This window comes from Zychaea mexicana, assembly GCF_025766255.1.
Source record: "Zychaea mexicana strain RSA 1403 chromosome Unknown BDB00scaffold_1, whole genome shotgun sequence".
NCBI classification, from domain to species: domain Eukaryota; kingdom Fungi; phylum Mucoromycota; class Mucoromycetes; order Mucorales; family Lichtheimiaceae; genus Zychaea; species Zychaea mexicana.
Window position 1 is genome coordinate 712,783 of NW_026516664.1, and position 15,663 is coordinate 728,445.

Here is a 15,663-nt window from a genome sequence, read left to right on the forward strand (position 1 = left end):
GTCGATTCTTGTCAACTGTTAACGTTGCGTCCCAAAACTGACGGTGTGCTTCCCGATAGAACAGGTCGGCATAATGCTCTAAGCTGGATGCAATATTCTGACAGCTGGTAGCGAGCGATTGAAAGGCAGCATGGAACACCACTGCGTGAATGGCAAGAACCATCGTCTGTTCAATTGGACTCGTAGTGTTGTTGCTGTCATTTCTACTGTTATTGTTCGGGCTGTTGCTGCTTGTGGGTGTCTGTAAACCCGAGGATATGGTACTGGGAGTAGCTGCGTTGTTGACGGAGGCGCTGCCGCAGAATAACTGCGACAATGCGGGTGCAACTGCGTGATGCAGTGGAGGGAAATTGAACATGGCGCTGTACAATAAGTTGAATCTGGAAAACAAAGTGATCACATCTTTGGCGAGACTGTCCGGAATAGTAGCATGGCGGTTGTTGTTGCTGTTATTCTTGCTGTTGCTCTTGTTTAAAAGAAGGCTGAATTGCGTGATAAAGGAAGACCATATCTTGTATGGTTGCGATGTCAGGTTGAAGAAATCAAACAAAAGCGGCGGCAATTGTGTTCCAAATAAGTAGCTTTTGGTAACTACATTGGAGTCGTTTTGACGCATCGACTCGTATAAATCGTTGGCAAATGATATTCGCTTCAGGCTGGATCGTATGTATTCATGCTGTTGCTGTTGCTGCTGTGGTTTTTGGGAAGATGTTGATGGTGATGGTGATAGTAGTGGTGAGGATGCTGACGAAACTGCTGATGATGATGTTGATGACCGTTTTTGCTGTAATTGTGGCGATGAAAGTGGAAATAGACCGTCGCGAGATGGTTCTTTGTCTAGACTTAACAGCTGTTCTGCTGCTGCTTTTGACTCGTCCGAAAAGCTATAAAGTCCAGAGGTTGCCATGGTGTTGTCGTCCCTATGACTACTGTCGTCGCTGTTTGAAACCTCATCTTTGACTTTGGTGTGTTCGGACCGCTGGCGCCGGCCCTCGTCTTCGTAATAGCACTCCAGACTATGCTGAGTGCACCGGGCACACGGCAGCACTGTGGAGGGCATGCGCAATTATGGGAGAGATGAGATCCGGGATTAGCGTTTGTTTTTTTAGTGTTGAACTTGAGGCCTTGCTTGTTTTTCATTTGACTTACCGCCATCGCAGCGCATTTTCTTTTGTCGGCATAATTGGCAGGCTTTGGGTACCTTGTGTCGCTTGAATGGGAAATCATCTTTAGAGCAGGAAAGCCAACGGAAGCGTGTAGAGGTCATTGCGTAGCAAAAGAGTTGAAATTAGTAAAAGGGAAGAAACAAGTGAGAAAAAAAAGCGTAAACAGAGGGAGTAGTAGAAGAAGAGAGAAAGAAGTGAAGAAAAGCGTATACTGTTTTTTGTTTGGGCTCACAGGTCGAAGACGATGGATGACCTGTTTACGCTGCGTAAAGATAGCAGTGGTGGCCCTGCTTTTTTATTTTACTCTCCAGTTAGTCAGTTGGCCTATTCGCTCAAACACTGCTCGCAGTATGGGATGTACTGCTGCATCTGCTGTTGTTCTGTATTTGGATTTGACAATTTAACCCTCACAGTAGCAGTAGCAGTAGTAATAATAGTAGTAGTAGTATCAGGATTCACTCATTGTCTACCTCTCTGCCACCAACTATGTATTTCCATAAAATCCCCCCAGATTCATGGCAGTCCGTCTCTGTCACTCTGTGCATAGCAACAATTGCACAACAAGTAACGCGAGCGCGCGTAACGACAGCACGCACGCCGCTCTCAAACGCCCTCTCTTCGATCCCCTCCCCCAATTAGCAAGCTGTTCCCCCGCCACCCTCCTCCCTTTCTGAGTCCAACCCCTTTCCCCCTAAGATACCTTCCCCCCGATCCTATTATCTGCAAAAGAGTTGCCCGCCAAAACACCTAATGTGGGATACACAAAAACAATACAAATACGCAACCGTCATGGTAAGTCTATCCTGACGTTATGCCAATTAATACTTCCTGTGTGTTATGAAGCAGAGTAGTTCTTGGCGATAGAATATAATCGCTGGTCATGGATGATGTTTTGATGCTGCTATAGCCTGTAAATACACACACACCCTCTTTGTTATGTTGTCCGTCGTGACAAGTGATCCATATAGAAAGTTTCACAGCTACACAAGAAAAAATCCTGACGAAATAAACCTTCTTTTGTTCCGATACATTATACGGTTATTAATGTTAGTATTACTACAACAACTACTACTACTCTACTTTTGTTTGCTGAAGATAATATTGCTGCTACGCATTACATCAAAATACCTTTTAGCATAGCTTTCTCGGCTTGATACTAAACCCTGTTTTCTCTCTTTTACTCCTTGAGTGTCAGAAAATACCTGCATGATTATTATTATTGTCTTGTAACGCATTCTGGTTTATTAATTAAACTCTGTAGGTGTAGCTTAATTGTTATATGATGCTTTACAGCAGTCTCTTTCGAGCTTTTTACCCCACGATGGTTCGGTTAGCAAGATTCCACTCATACGATCGATAACTCAAATAGAATAACAAGCCACACAAGCAACGGAACCAACTAAGCAAAGACCCGAGCCGATGCTTTCCTTTTCCCTCCGCTTGCTCTTTTTTCTTTCCCTAACCCCCAAGTTTATGTCGTGTAAAAAATAGAGCGAGCGAGAGAGAACCGAATAATCGTGGTACCAAGCTACTGCAGACATGATTACGGAACAGAGGAAAAGATGGGGGAGTTTCACCTGATCACATAATGTTGTTGTATGTATAGTAGGAAGAAGAGTTTGTGTTCCGCAGGCGGGAGGAGACTAAGGGGAAAAAAGGAAGTTTAGTGCGCCGTTACTAGTCCTTTTTTGTGGTAACAAGAAAAGCGATGGGAGCCGAAGATCCCGTTACGTTTGTAGTGACCTAACGTTGTGTTACCCAGATCCCACCCGGATTTATGCTTTTTGCGTTTCATTTCTTGATGACACTTGTACTAGGTCCGCAAAACGCCATTTTATGATGCCTGTACCCTCTTGCATTCCATCCTCCTTTCTTTCTGTTACCTTTTCTTTCTCAATAATAACAACACCATGTATATGCAACAGGTCTTTCTGTAATGAAGCATACTGTATATCCTCCTCTCTCGTTTAGATGAATTACCAAGCTCAAAACCCATTATATCGAAAATTGACTCCACCAGGACAACGTTCCCCGTGAAATCTAAGTTTTCTTTTCCATCCATTAAGCAGCATGTACTTAGTATGTACATACTCACACATTCATTGAACAGCACACCTAATATCAGTAATTCTGTGTGATATACAGATAGAATAACGATGACATTTGTAAAATGAAATAGTATATCCATACCACGGGCAGTACTTAGCAATACATAGCAAGTGTGTTTTGTGATCATTACATACTTGGCCGCTATCCACATATTTAGTTTACTGTAGCAGCTCTTTTAACCTTGTGGCAACCAGTTAAATCGCACCAAAAAAACACAAACGAACTTTGTGCAACAGTTAAGGCTACTTTGCTGATAAATATACTTTCATCGTACATTATTGCTTTCTCTTGTTAACAATCATCTATGTCTAGGCATGAAAAACAGCAGTAAAATATATAAAACGGTCAGAACTGTAATAAATATAATTTCGTAATAAGCGGTGTTTGCTGCTTCTCATAAGATAAAATACGATCAATATTACGCGGTCTTTACACAATTAAAAAGCAATGTCACATGGGATAATCCTGATCTCGCTTCTCCTGTTAACCGGATCTACCTGAGCATATACCATGTTTTGTTTGTTACATATATTTTTGAAAAGCAAACAGACTCATCGTCATTGTCACCATTAATGAGAACATCATTGTTGTTATGTGCCCATAAAGTAATTCTTGCAGAGAAGGTTATTGGTGCTATGGTATTTATATATACACAGAATATACTCTATTTTTATGGACCCCATGCGAAATGAGGCGCTGGCTACAGAATTGCATTGCTGCGAAAAGGTAAATGTATAAAAAAACACTGAAGGTTGATGACGATAAGCAATAAAAGACATAACATCATGCATCACCTAGTAGTGTCAATCAGCTGTAGAACACATAAAGTTGCTGGATTTGTTCTTCAAACTGCAATTGACATCAAAGAGCTTTTAGGATATGCACAATGTACATGCTTACTGCGCTTATGCCATTGCCAAAGATGGCTCATGAAACAAGTTTTTGTGCAGCAGCAAGTTTTGTTTCCACTCCACCCAGTTTGTTGTTGTAAACGAATTACACAACAGTAAAATACACATATTGTATGTACTACCAAATGCCCGGTAGAAACACGATGTTCAAAAAATATAATTGCCTAAATTTTAGCTGTCGTCTCACTATATTGTCAGGTAGGGAGTAAGAAGTTAGAGTATCGATTGAGCATCTCAAATATTGCACGTTTTTTTTCTTTGTAATTGTTCTGGTTGGACTCTCTTTAATTGATAAATAACTTTGTACAGTAACGAGATAAGAATGGAAATTTGCTGAGTCGTGACAAAGAGCGAGAGACAATTAGAAAAAAAAACAGTGAAGAGTACCCACGTTTCATTAACAAAGAAGGGGGGGATACACAAGGAGCCAAGTTATGTGGAATGATGATCATATATAGCTTATGCATGCAAAGGGCAATCCGGAATCCATTTTCATGCTTTTTGTCCGTGTGTGACCGTAACACGACATTTAGAAGCGCATCCAAACAATAGGATACCCGACCACGTACACCAGTATGTTTTCTACTGTCCATTCCTCAGCCTCTTTAGTACTAATGAGCCCGCAACATTATTTTCACATTTATTTCATTCTGCACCTTGCTAGAAAAACATAGACAGGTTAAGGTGCGGTGAAAACGTATCAGATTACTTGGACCCGAAGGAACGGTTTCTTTCTGGAAAACAAAAGGATGTGCTGGACTTTGTTTGTTTGTCGAGAACATCTTCTGTACTTAGCTTAATGGGGACCACAACCAAAGCAGAGTGTTTGAAAATCGCAAAATTAAGGTATATCTAAAAGTGGCAAACACCGACCATCGGGTTTTTGCTTTTTCGAGTGATGATGATGCCCCGTGTCCTGTGGTACAAGAAATATGCTGAGCAACATATAACAAAGTGCAAGAATTTTGTTATGATCATCCAAATAATATGCGCCAAGAGGCCAAGATTTTACAGGGTATAAGAGAGAGAAGGCGGATCACATGAGGTTAGGAAGATTATCAAGTGTGAGAATGAGTTAAAGTAGAGCGAATGAAAATATATTGTGCCTGGAAACGGGGCTGACATAGTTAGTAGGTGGGGTGACAGCTATTCAAGACAGTTGCTGTATTAAAGAAAGCTACTGCTGCCAAGCATTGTACTTTTAGTTTTGGCCCCCTATTTAGGATAATCATTAGTAGCCACATCAGCTAACGCAACAGAAAAATTTGGCTCAGCTGCTTTTCTGTATTGTTGCGTCTGATAAACAATGATGTTTGTACAGAATGACCATTTTATAAACCTTCTACAGTGTGAAAGGGCTGTGAAAAGAAATTTTAGAGTATATAACATTATGCAAGTCTTTTTGATAATGTTGTTTCCCGGCTAGTAGGGTATACAGTGACCTTGACTATGATAACACCTTAGAAGCAACAACAACTTCTGATCCGTCTTATGATGAAGGCTTACTTTCAAGCTAGTTTGATCATCGCAGCAACGGTCTAATCTTTCAAGTCATAGCAACCGACTTTTAAGCTAGCGGTTTCCTTGGCAATCCTCAGATTTTTCGTAGCAACAGTGTGTCATATTCATAGTGTTTCTCTTATTTGCCATGACAACGGTTCAAATTTTATACCACCGCCCTAATATCAAGGTAATGTACAACGAGCGACAGAATGGTTGTGTCATGATAGCGTTTTCTCTGGAAATAAAGACATAAAGACCTTCAGATCGTCCTCATACAAAAAGGATAAAAACCATGATATCATACCTGAAAGTCTTAAAAGCTCGTTCGCTTGCAATATATAATGAATCTTAGAACTGTAGTAGCTTGATTATAAGAAAAGATACGAATTTTCAATATTGGGGTATATATCATCAAGGAGCTGATCAAAGCGTATATATTTGTAATAATGTACGCTTGCTCTAGTAGATTGTAAGTAGAAGATAAGATAAGAAGTAGAAAGAGTGGTCTTTACATTTGCGAATTTTGTTGTTGCTGTACGAATAAGTACAAAAAAGGTGACAATGATATATATTATACTATATGCACTATTAATAAATAGCTAAAAAAAGAAATACTAATATATTTACAACAAGAAACTTGAAAAAGAAGGGAAGTAAGAGGGAACGAGAAGTATGATGATGTAAAAGAGGCGAAGAATAAAACGGCGAAAAGGGAGGATGTGGTATGAGTATGGGAGATGAGGATATATGCGCGCACGAAATGAAATGATGAAGATGATTGAATAAATAGTATAAAATTAGCATTATACATCGATATGCTATAACCACTATTTGGAAGGATTGTTGTTGGATGGGGATGTGAATGTGTTTGCTGTCACATTTGATGTTAGAACACCTCCAATCCAACCCGTTGCAAACTTGAAAACTTTGGAGGAGCCCTTGACACTTGAAAAGCGTAAACCGACAATACGCTGGTGTTGGTTGTTGTTGTCTCGTTTTCCAAATTTCGTTTGATGATGGAGGTGCTGCTGCACGGCGAATGCTTCCACCATGAATACTGACATGTCATCATCAGTCAGTTCCGTATCTAATTGCTGTTGGGATGATGGTTGGGTCTGTTGTTGCTGAGGATGGCGATGTTGCTGGTACTTGTGGTGCTTTGTACTACCTCCACCCGTGCTTGCTACACTTCCAGGGGCGGCAGATGAGTTGACTTGGATTGAATTGGACCATATCCGTTGTTGTTGGCTGAGATTGGTATTGCTGAAGTGGTTGTACAGCATTGGAAGCGAAAGGCGTTTCAGGCCTCGGTTCCATCGACTAGCCCAGCTGTGATCACTGAAATTGCTGCTTTCGCTATCGTGTGAGGATGAGAGCTGGCTTCGACGGCGTTGCTGATTAGGATACGCCCTACTCGATGTACCTGAGCATACATCAGAATTGTCACGAGAGCCAGGGTTGCCATGATGCTGCTGGGATAGCTTTGGATGGTAACGGAATGATGCCGATTGCTGTTCCTCTTGTTGCAGCTCGGGCGTGTAATTACGAAGTGTGAGCACACATTGAAGCTGTGTCTTGGATTCATACTTGTAGGTAATCCCAAGTAATTCGCAAGCGGATTGGACCAGTAGAATCAGCTCGTATTCATCTTGTTGCTGGGCAGATAAGGTCGCAAGTAACGGGAATTGCTGTGTTGTTGATGTGGCAGCTGCAGTAGCAGTAGTGGTTGCGAGCGGAGGAAGAGCAGCTGATGAGTCATTATTGTTATTGTTATTCTCTAGTGAGTTTGTAGAGAGCGAGGTTGTGGAATAGCCCGATACGGCCGTTGTGGACGAGACGGCGCGTACATTGCACTCGATGGTATAGTAACTGATCTGGTCCTTTGTCACGCGTTTATACAGCTGCGATAGGTTGAGGGTGGATGTGGTTTTGCGTATACGCGCTTGTTCAGGAAGTTTGAATTTTCGGAAAATATGCAAAAACGGGGATTTGAGGTCGGTCATGCTCATATGATTGATGGGCCGTAGACGCACCTGGTCCAAGATGACCCGGATTTCCTGAAATAAGTTTGCGCGCATTAACTCAACCTTGTCGAAATTTTCATCCACGCTGGATATGGCACTATGTGCTACGCTGCCAGTGAAATAGACGGTAGTATTGACCGGGTGGTAGATGGCCGTCTTGCGAATACGCAGGCCTTTTCGTTTCTCCTCTTCCATATCTCGCAAATATTGCCGCCGAGACCGCTCGCGGTCTGTGCGTAGACGAATGGCCTCTTCGGCATTCAGGTTGTTATTGCTGTTTCGGCTGAAAGGATCTTCCAGCCGTCCGTGATCGTTCAACCAAGGGTCGCCTTGAAGCGCTTGGCGTACGCCCAACCGCTTCCTCCGATCAAGGGACAAGCATTTGCGGATCGTGGACTTTAAATCTTCGCTGAGGTGACACGGCATGGGATAATTGCCGCTTACAACATCCTTTTTCAGTTCCCCCACAGCTGTGATGATCTTTGTAAGAATATCGTACGCAACAAGATGCTCATCGCAATTGATTGGTGATAGTCAACTTACTGCGCGCATGACCAAACGGTTCGTGTCCTGCGGTGATTCGGAACAGAAGAATGCCTAGGCACCAGCAATCGATTTCAGGTCCAACATATTTTTGGCCAGTGATGATCTCCGGGCTATAGTACAACATGCTTCCTTTTTTTGTGTAACTCCTCATGTTAGCATTGAAGCTTTATATCCCTCCCCCACCCCAACCCCCATCTACTACGCCAATGCAAAGCAAAAGCTGCTTACCGCAGATAGTTTTGAGGCGTTGCAATCCAAATCGATTGCCCAAACCAAAATCAGCCAATTTGACTTGGCCATCGGGCTTGAGTAGAATGTTAGGTGCCTACATAGCAAGAGCAACAAGGATCAATTTTAGTATAATAAACAAAGACAAGGTATATGAACCAACCTTCAGATCTCTGTGCACGACCCATCGATAATGGATATAATCAACAGCGGCGACCAATTGACGGAAGATGGCACGTGCTTCGGTTTCGGACAATGCTCGATTCGTTTGCTGCTGCAAGTACTCGTCAAGATTAACGCCTGGCACGTACTCCATGATCAGAAAGAGGGAGTCAGCTGTTTCAATCGTCTCGTATAGATGGACAATATTGTCGTGGTCGAGTGCCTCCATTAATGCAATTTCTCGAATCAGCCGTGAAAGAATACGGTAATCATGGACTCGTTTATCGATAATCTAAAGGAGTTACGGAGGGATGGAAGGGAGCAAGAGGGGGAAGAGAGGGTGGGGGATGAGGTAGTAGAGGGTTAGTAAGGAAGAAAAATAACAGCAAAAGCATCAGTATTCTCTTCTTGCTTCTTTACTGATATTTTTCTTGGATTTACCTTGACGGCATATTTTTCCCCAGTGAGATAATGTTCGGCAAGCATGACCTTGCTGAATTTTCCATGGCCCAAAGGCTCCACAAACATGTATTCGCCAATGCCCTGGAGTAGCAGATCTGGATTGGGTGGCGCCAGGACTGTGGATGATGATGCTGTTGTCTTTTTGTTTGTTGACGTCTTTTGCTGCTGCTGCTGCTGTTGTTGCTGCCCTGAAGAAGGGACACTGGTATTGTTACTATTTGGGGTATTCTCTGTGTTCTTTTGCTGTTGTTGCTGTTGGCTCCCGCTATAAGCTGCCGCTGGCTTTTTTGTTGAAGACGGTGTGGGTGGCAGCGTCGAGTCCATCTTGCTCGATCTCCGCCATTTCGATCGGAAATGGTCCGTAACATGACGAAGAGGCATTGTGTTGTTGGTTGTAATGAAGCACTATGGCGCGGAATCGGGTAATGGGTATATTAGGGGAAGAGTGGAAGAGAGGGAGCAAAACGAAGGAGGAGGAGGAGTAGAAAGGACGAAGGAGGAAAACGCACGACAAAAAAAACTGTTTGTTTGACGGAAGAAGAGATAGAAGAAAGGGAGTTTGTAAGTGAAAAGGAGAAGACAAAGAAGTTAAAAAAGAAACCCAGCCGTAAGCAGTAGGTGTTGTTGTTGTTGTCGTTTATTTCTGTCGATCGGTGTTAGTAGCCCAAGAAGAGAGACAGTAAACAACAGGAAAAGAGAAAAAGAAGGTGGGATTATTATTATTATTATTATTGGAATTTTGTGCGTTGTTGTGCATTGCGCTTAAAAAGGAACTCTTGTTGTGTCTGCCATATGCAGTAAGTGCTGTTTTTCCGTCTTTTTGCCACTGCATTCTGCGCGAAGCAACATATGTCATTACCGTTATATCATCTTCTCTTGAGCACCGGAAGAATTGCATGCAATGTATGTACATATTACATACACCGTATGCCTGTCCTCCCTAATACTAATTACAGATATCTGCATCTTGGTGATAGTCCATTTCCTCATTTAAAGAGCAGTTCCAAGCTGCACGTGAGGAGGAGCAGGAGGGGCGACGTAACCAAAGCTATTAGCTTGGTGCAGCATGATTGATGATGGCTTGTTATTGTTGTTATTTACAGAAGCGTGGTGCTCTCGACACGTACACACTTTGCATTATCGTCAGTTTTATTATTAACTTGAGACACGAGGTCGAAAAAGCACAAGTCAGGAACAGTTCATAGTGCTGAAAGGAAATGCTTGTAGTGGTAGTAGTGGGATCAAGAAAGAAAGAAGATATAAACTACGAGGTATGGCTGATAATGTATGAGGTGGAATAATAGTAATTGTAATTGTAATAATAGAAGTAATAAATAGGAATAAGGAGCAAGAGAAGAGAATCGTTGCTGTCCAAGCAATAAGCAGAGTTAATGTTCCCTTTTTCTTGTTCTTTTGGGGACAAAGAGAGGCAGAGACGAGTAACTGATCTTCGTTTGCACACTCCTTAAAATTTTGGCTTGCTTGCTTGCTCCTTATTCTATCTGAATTGTTTGTCGATCTTTTGTTTTGTTGCTGTTGTTACTGTTAGCATTATTGCTGCTTTCTTCGTTTTCTTGGCTTGTCTGTCCATCACACAGACTTTATTAAATGTCCTCGCCGAAAAATCCGTTCCTGGTCAAGGTAGACTCCAGATGTCCGGGCACTTCTCGAGCCAATTCTTCTTCTCGACGCTTATCCATCTTTTTCGCAGTTAGTGCACCGAGTCCCTTCAGATAATCTACTAGACGTCGTTGTCCACCGGCCTTGGCCAAATCGAGTGTTGTACCGACTTTGCGTGGAACGTAAGAATTGAAATCGCAGCCACACCGTTCTACGAGCAGAGTGACCACTTCCAGACGTCCATGACGCGCAGCCCAATGGAGAGGTAACTCGCCACGGTGATCAGGCTGATTCACGGGAATTTGGCACGAGCGCGCCAAAAAGGAGACCAAGTCTGTATGACCTGATGCGCATGCATAATGCAACACCGTCGCACCTATACACAGAATGTATTTTCACAATGTTATTATTAGCTCGCATAGCGCATCAACAACAACTTGTGAAAGAAAACTTTTACACAATAACAATGAATGTGAATAGTTACCGTTGCTGTCCTCTTCCAGATTCAAGCCTCCTTGTGTCACATTCACAATATATTCGACAACAGCAGCATGGCAGTGCTCAGCAGCAACATGAAGCACAGTCTTGTTTTTGACACCTGCTCCACGGGCAGCCATGAGATCTCCGCCTGCTTGAACCAGCTTCTGCAGACCTATAAGCCAGCCAACACTTGCAGCAAGATAGCAAGGTGTCACCTGTTATTATAATTTTTTTTACAACACCGAATTTGTTGCATAATTTATGCGTGAGTAAGTATAGCGGTCCAGTTTTTGACACATCAAAAAAAAAGGGCATTCCTTACCTTCTCATCTTCGATTTGACTTAGAGTCATGACATTTGGATTAGCCCCTTGCTGCAAAAGCAAATCCAAGGAACCCGGCGCTTTCGTGACGATCAGTGCGTGAATCATGCCATAACCGTACTTGACTGCATTGGCTGAGGGTGATTGTTTGGATGTGTTTGGTGACCCGCCTCGACGCAAGAAATTGCTGTTTGCACACACAAACACACAATTTTATTTTGTTAGCCATGGAAAGAAAAATACTTTTCTGTTTTGGGGATATTGTGATAATTTGGTGGACAAACATATGGGTTGTTTATATACCTGATAATTTTCTCTACGGTAACATCACTGCCCTTGGATTTTGCGATTGTCTCCCACAAGCCGTCTGAGCCACCGAAAATAAGAGGATCGACACGACGTTGTTGGATCAAGGAAGCACCTGTGTAACCATTCGTTGATGTGCTGGAGCGTACTGGTGTCATGGGAACAGAATGGGGGGCATTGGCATTATTAATTGGTGATGACGCTGTGTTATTGATGCTCGATGCTCCTGCTGCAGCTGAAGCATTGGGTGCCACACCAGTTGCTACTACTGCTGCTACAGTAGATGAATCAGCAGGAGCAGCCGAGGCATTAGCATTGGTACTGAACGAGGCCAAATGCTGAATAGGTTGACCGGCCTGCTGTTGTTGTTGTTGCTGATTAGCTTGCCATGATCGCTTTCGTCGTGGATTAGCTTCTGGCACTGCAGCTGACACCGTTTGTTGTTGTTGCTGCTTTTGCGATTGCTGTACAATGGCAGTATTAGCATTTGCAGACCCTTGCCCGTCTGTGCTTGTGGATTGGGAACTGTGCACGCTGGTTGCAATCGAATTTTGCCGTAGTCGTGGCACGGGTGGAGCAGGCTCTAAAGGCGGGCCGGGAATTGTTCCCATTGGATTGTTTGCGTTCGCCCAGTACTGTGATGCGGATGAGCTTGTTGAGGTGGATGAGGATCGAGAAGGCATGGTCGATTTGGTGCGAGGAGTGCTAGGAAGTGGAAGCTCTGTAGGGCCAATGACAGGGTCATATGCTGACTCTACCAATAAGTTCGATAACGAAGAAGGTTGCGGGCTTGTAGGGGTCAACGGATAGCCTTGCATTTGTTGTTTTTGGTGATGATTATGATGATGAGGCTGATGAGGGTAGTGAGGATGTGGGCTTGTGTCACCAGAAGATTCGGATTCGATGGATAAGCTCCGTGGACGACTCACCAGTTGTAGTTGTTTGTGTACTTCGACCGCTCGGTCGAACTTGCGTCTGAAAAACTGCATTTCACGAACAGCCTTTTCGTACCGTCGTTGATGCTCTGAAGAGATCAGTTTAAGTTCGTCGTTTTCATGTTCGAGCATTTGAGATCGTTGTTGCAACATGGTGACAAGCCTTTCATGATCTGTTATCATGCGCTTGATCTCTGACCTCATTGCTTTTCGTACTTCAGCAGCATCAATTTGCGGCAAGAGCTCATAAAGAACTTCTTTTGCACTGCGAATGGGCCTCATGTCCTCCTGAAACGATTTTGCTGGTGTTGGACCCATAGTAGTGGGTTCGCTTTCATCTATACTAGCAAGTGATGAAGAGTTTGACAATACAGTTGATGTTGCGGAGACAGCTTTTGTAGTCATTATGATCAAGACTTATTTGTGACAGTAATAATAATGGTAGTAGTATCAAGAATTGAAAGTAAAAGTAAATTGTTAGAGAAAAATGGAAAGAAGTGCGGAGGGGCATCTGTATCCTTGGGACCTGCCTGGCTTTTTAAATGCTTCAGTTTCAATTTCTCCATTATAATACAATCCCTTTCAATCCAGTTTGCTCAATTAGGGATTTGAGAGAAAACAAAGGAAAAGGGAAAAAAAAGAGGATGTCCGTATAAGCAATGACAAGAGAAAAAGAGTGAGCGACAAGAGAGAGACAGTGTGAGTATATGCGTGTGGACGAGTCAGAGGCTAATTACTCCATTGTTGCACCCTTTCCTTCACTTAAACACGACAAAAGATTTCAGGTACATGTTACTCCCCCCCTCTATCCCGGACAGAGCATACACCTTCAAGGGCACGCCTTAGAATCCCACACTAAAACAGCAAGGGAAAGGGTGCCACGATCACAATTTAAACAAGTGAACTGAAAAACGCTTTGGTGATAGTATCAGTAGTCGCAGTGATGGTACTAACATTGCTTGTCACCTAATGACACTCATCTTATGAGTGTGCTGGCGGTTAACCTTATGCTTTAGCGCGAACTTAATGCTAAACTATGTGGGTGATGCTAACATGATCCCCGCTTTAAAACAATGCAAAGATGAAGGGGAGAAATCCCCGCTTTCATTGGCGCTCTATTGTAATTATCTTAATGTATTCTCCCGAGATTGTGGGGTGTACACATGCACACAATGCATAATACATATTTTACATTATGTATGTACAGCGCACGCACTTGTTATCGTTCCTTTACATACGTACAGTACCGCTCCTGCAAATGTAATGTAGAAGTACTATTCCTACTACTAATCAGTACTGAGTGTTGCTTGTGTATGTTGTGTCTGTGTGTGTTTTCTTATGTATGGATACATTTATGCCTGTCCTCTTCTTGTCTCTCAAACATTTAAGCACATACACAGATTACCTGTCTGCGAGCATGGTATTACAACATGTTAGTGACAATATATAACAGTAAGAATACTCTTGTACTCTCCTCCCCCCATAAGACGAATACCACCTTTTGTTCTCCTTCTCAGACCTATCCCCCTCTTTTCATATAGAAAAGATTTTGGGACGAATGTCTGCTTGTCTGCAATTATTACTACTTGTCTCTACTACTATATTCACTACATTTTTTTTTCAATTTGCTGCTCCTTCAACAAGCCCACATACAGGGTGCCTATTCGTTTTTTTCTTCCTGTTCTTTCTGGGTAAAATTAAACCAAGTATGTATAGTAAGAGGATGGACTGTAATGCTTCACACACATAGCATGCGTACACACCTCTTCGTTTGTTTCTCCTGATTCTCCTCCTTCCCTTGATTTATGGCTTGTTCAAAACTCTTGTTTTTCTGACTTTGCTTCGCTGTGTACTTTCCCACATAAACATAGCTACTGCAACTTTACACTTATATTCTCCTCGGTTTTTTTTCCTGTCCCGTTTATGTTGCTTCTTCCTCCTTTCATATCTCTCGTTTTGATGTATGTGTCCTATCTTGTACACTCGGGCTTTACGCGTTTTTGGGTTTGCAAGGCTATGGTCAAATCTTTAATGGTAGTCATTTATTCTCGGAAAAATAATGATTGCAACTGCTGTCTGATAACTGTTTCGTTTTCCCCTTTTATGATAAAGTGCTTCAAAGCCATCCTTGCTCCCTTTTATTGATCGTACTTATATAGACGTTTTAGGTAGTGTATGTATGTGTTAGGTAGTAGTTTACATAACGATTTTATAGACACGGATACTAAGCTCTAGAAAAAAGCTGACCTGAACCACTATCCGTGATCGAAAGTGGCAGAACGATGATGCTCTTTGAGCCTTGAAACGGGAGGGGTGAGGGAAAAAACCCTTTTCGTTTTTCAGCTCTGCTCTCTCTGAAACGTCTATTTTGAGTAACAATGCACGCAGCTTAACAATCTACGATTGCTGCTGACGCTGTGTATACAGTCAGCAAGCAGGGTCCATAAAGTAAAATTACAGTATGAAGAGCCTCCCGATGATGCATCAGCGGGAGAGATCATCGTACCTGCTGTACCTGCATCGACGGTGCCGCTGCCGCATATCTATATTTCTCCTACTCACCCGGTAGCCCCCAACGTGTTATTTTTTTTCCTCACTTTCTCTTCAAAGTTATTCCTTTTGGTTATCGTAATGAATGTGTTCCAAAAGAAAACGAAATAGGAGTACCTAGAAAGAGATATGGATGTTGATACATAGGCGCATAATATTGCTGCCGCTGATTAGCAACTACAGTTTGACATATCGATTAGCAACAGCTAGCAGTACTAGCACAATGGCAGCTTCTACATCGTATTAGAATTCATGCAGCGATCCATAATGTGATTGTCCTCCATGGAATAGCTACCACAAACTGAAAGCCTTTAAGTTTAATTTCCCCACCAATAAGTA

At 42.6% G+C, this 15,663-nt stretch overlaps 2 protein-coding genes across 2 annotated transcripts; both read right to left on the reverse strand.

The window, feature by feature from the left end:
- Nucleotides 1–7,737: 7,737 nt before the first annotated feature.
- On the reverse strand, nt 7,738–9,435 carry BDB00DRAFT_753191 (kinase-like domain-containing protein; the record flags this gene model as incomplete). Its single annotated transcript, XM_053118675.1, has 5 exons — nt 7,738–8,183; nt 8,257–8,388; nt 8,488–8,584; nt 8,651–8,941; nt 9,091–9,435. Coding segments are annotated over 5 exons (1,311 nt in total), but the record flags the coding sequence as incomplete, so codon positions are not given.
- Nucleotides 9,436–10,237: 802 nt separating this feature from the next.
- On the reverse strand, nt 10,238–13,056 carry BDB00DRAFT_948672 (ankyrin repeat-containing domain protein; the record flags this gene model as incomplete). The annotated part of the gene is made up of 6 exons (XM_053129553.1): nt 10,238–11,107; nt 11,216–11,426; nt 11,534–11,720; nt 11,837–11,977; nt 12,335–12,591; nt 12,769–13,056. The coding sequence occupies 6 exons, from the start codon at nt 13,054–13,056 to the stop codon at nt 10,716–10,718; spliced, it is 1,476 nt and encodes a 491-aa protein (XP_052985908.1). The 3' UTR covers nt 10,238–10,715.
- Between the last annotated feature and the right edge of the window lie 2,607 nt (nt 13,057–15,663).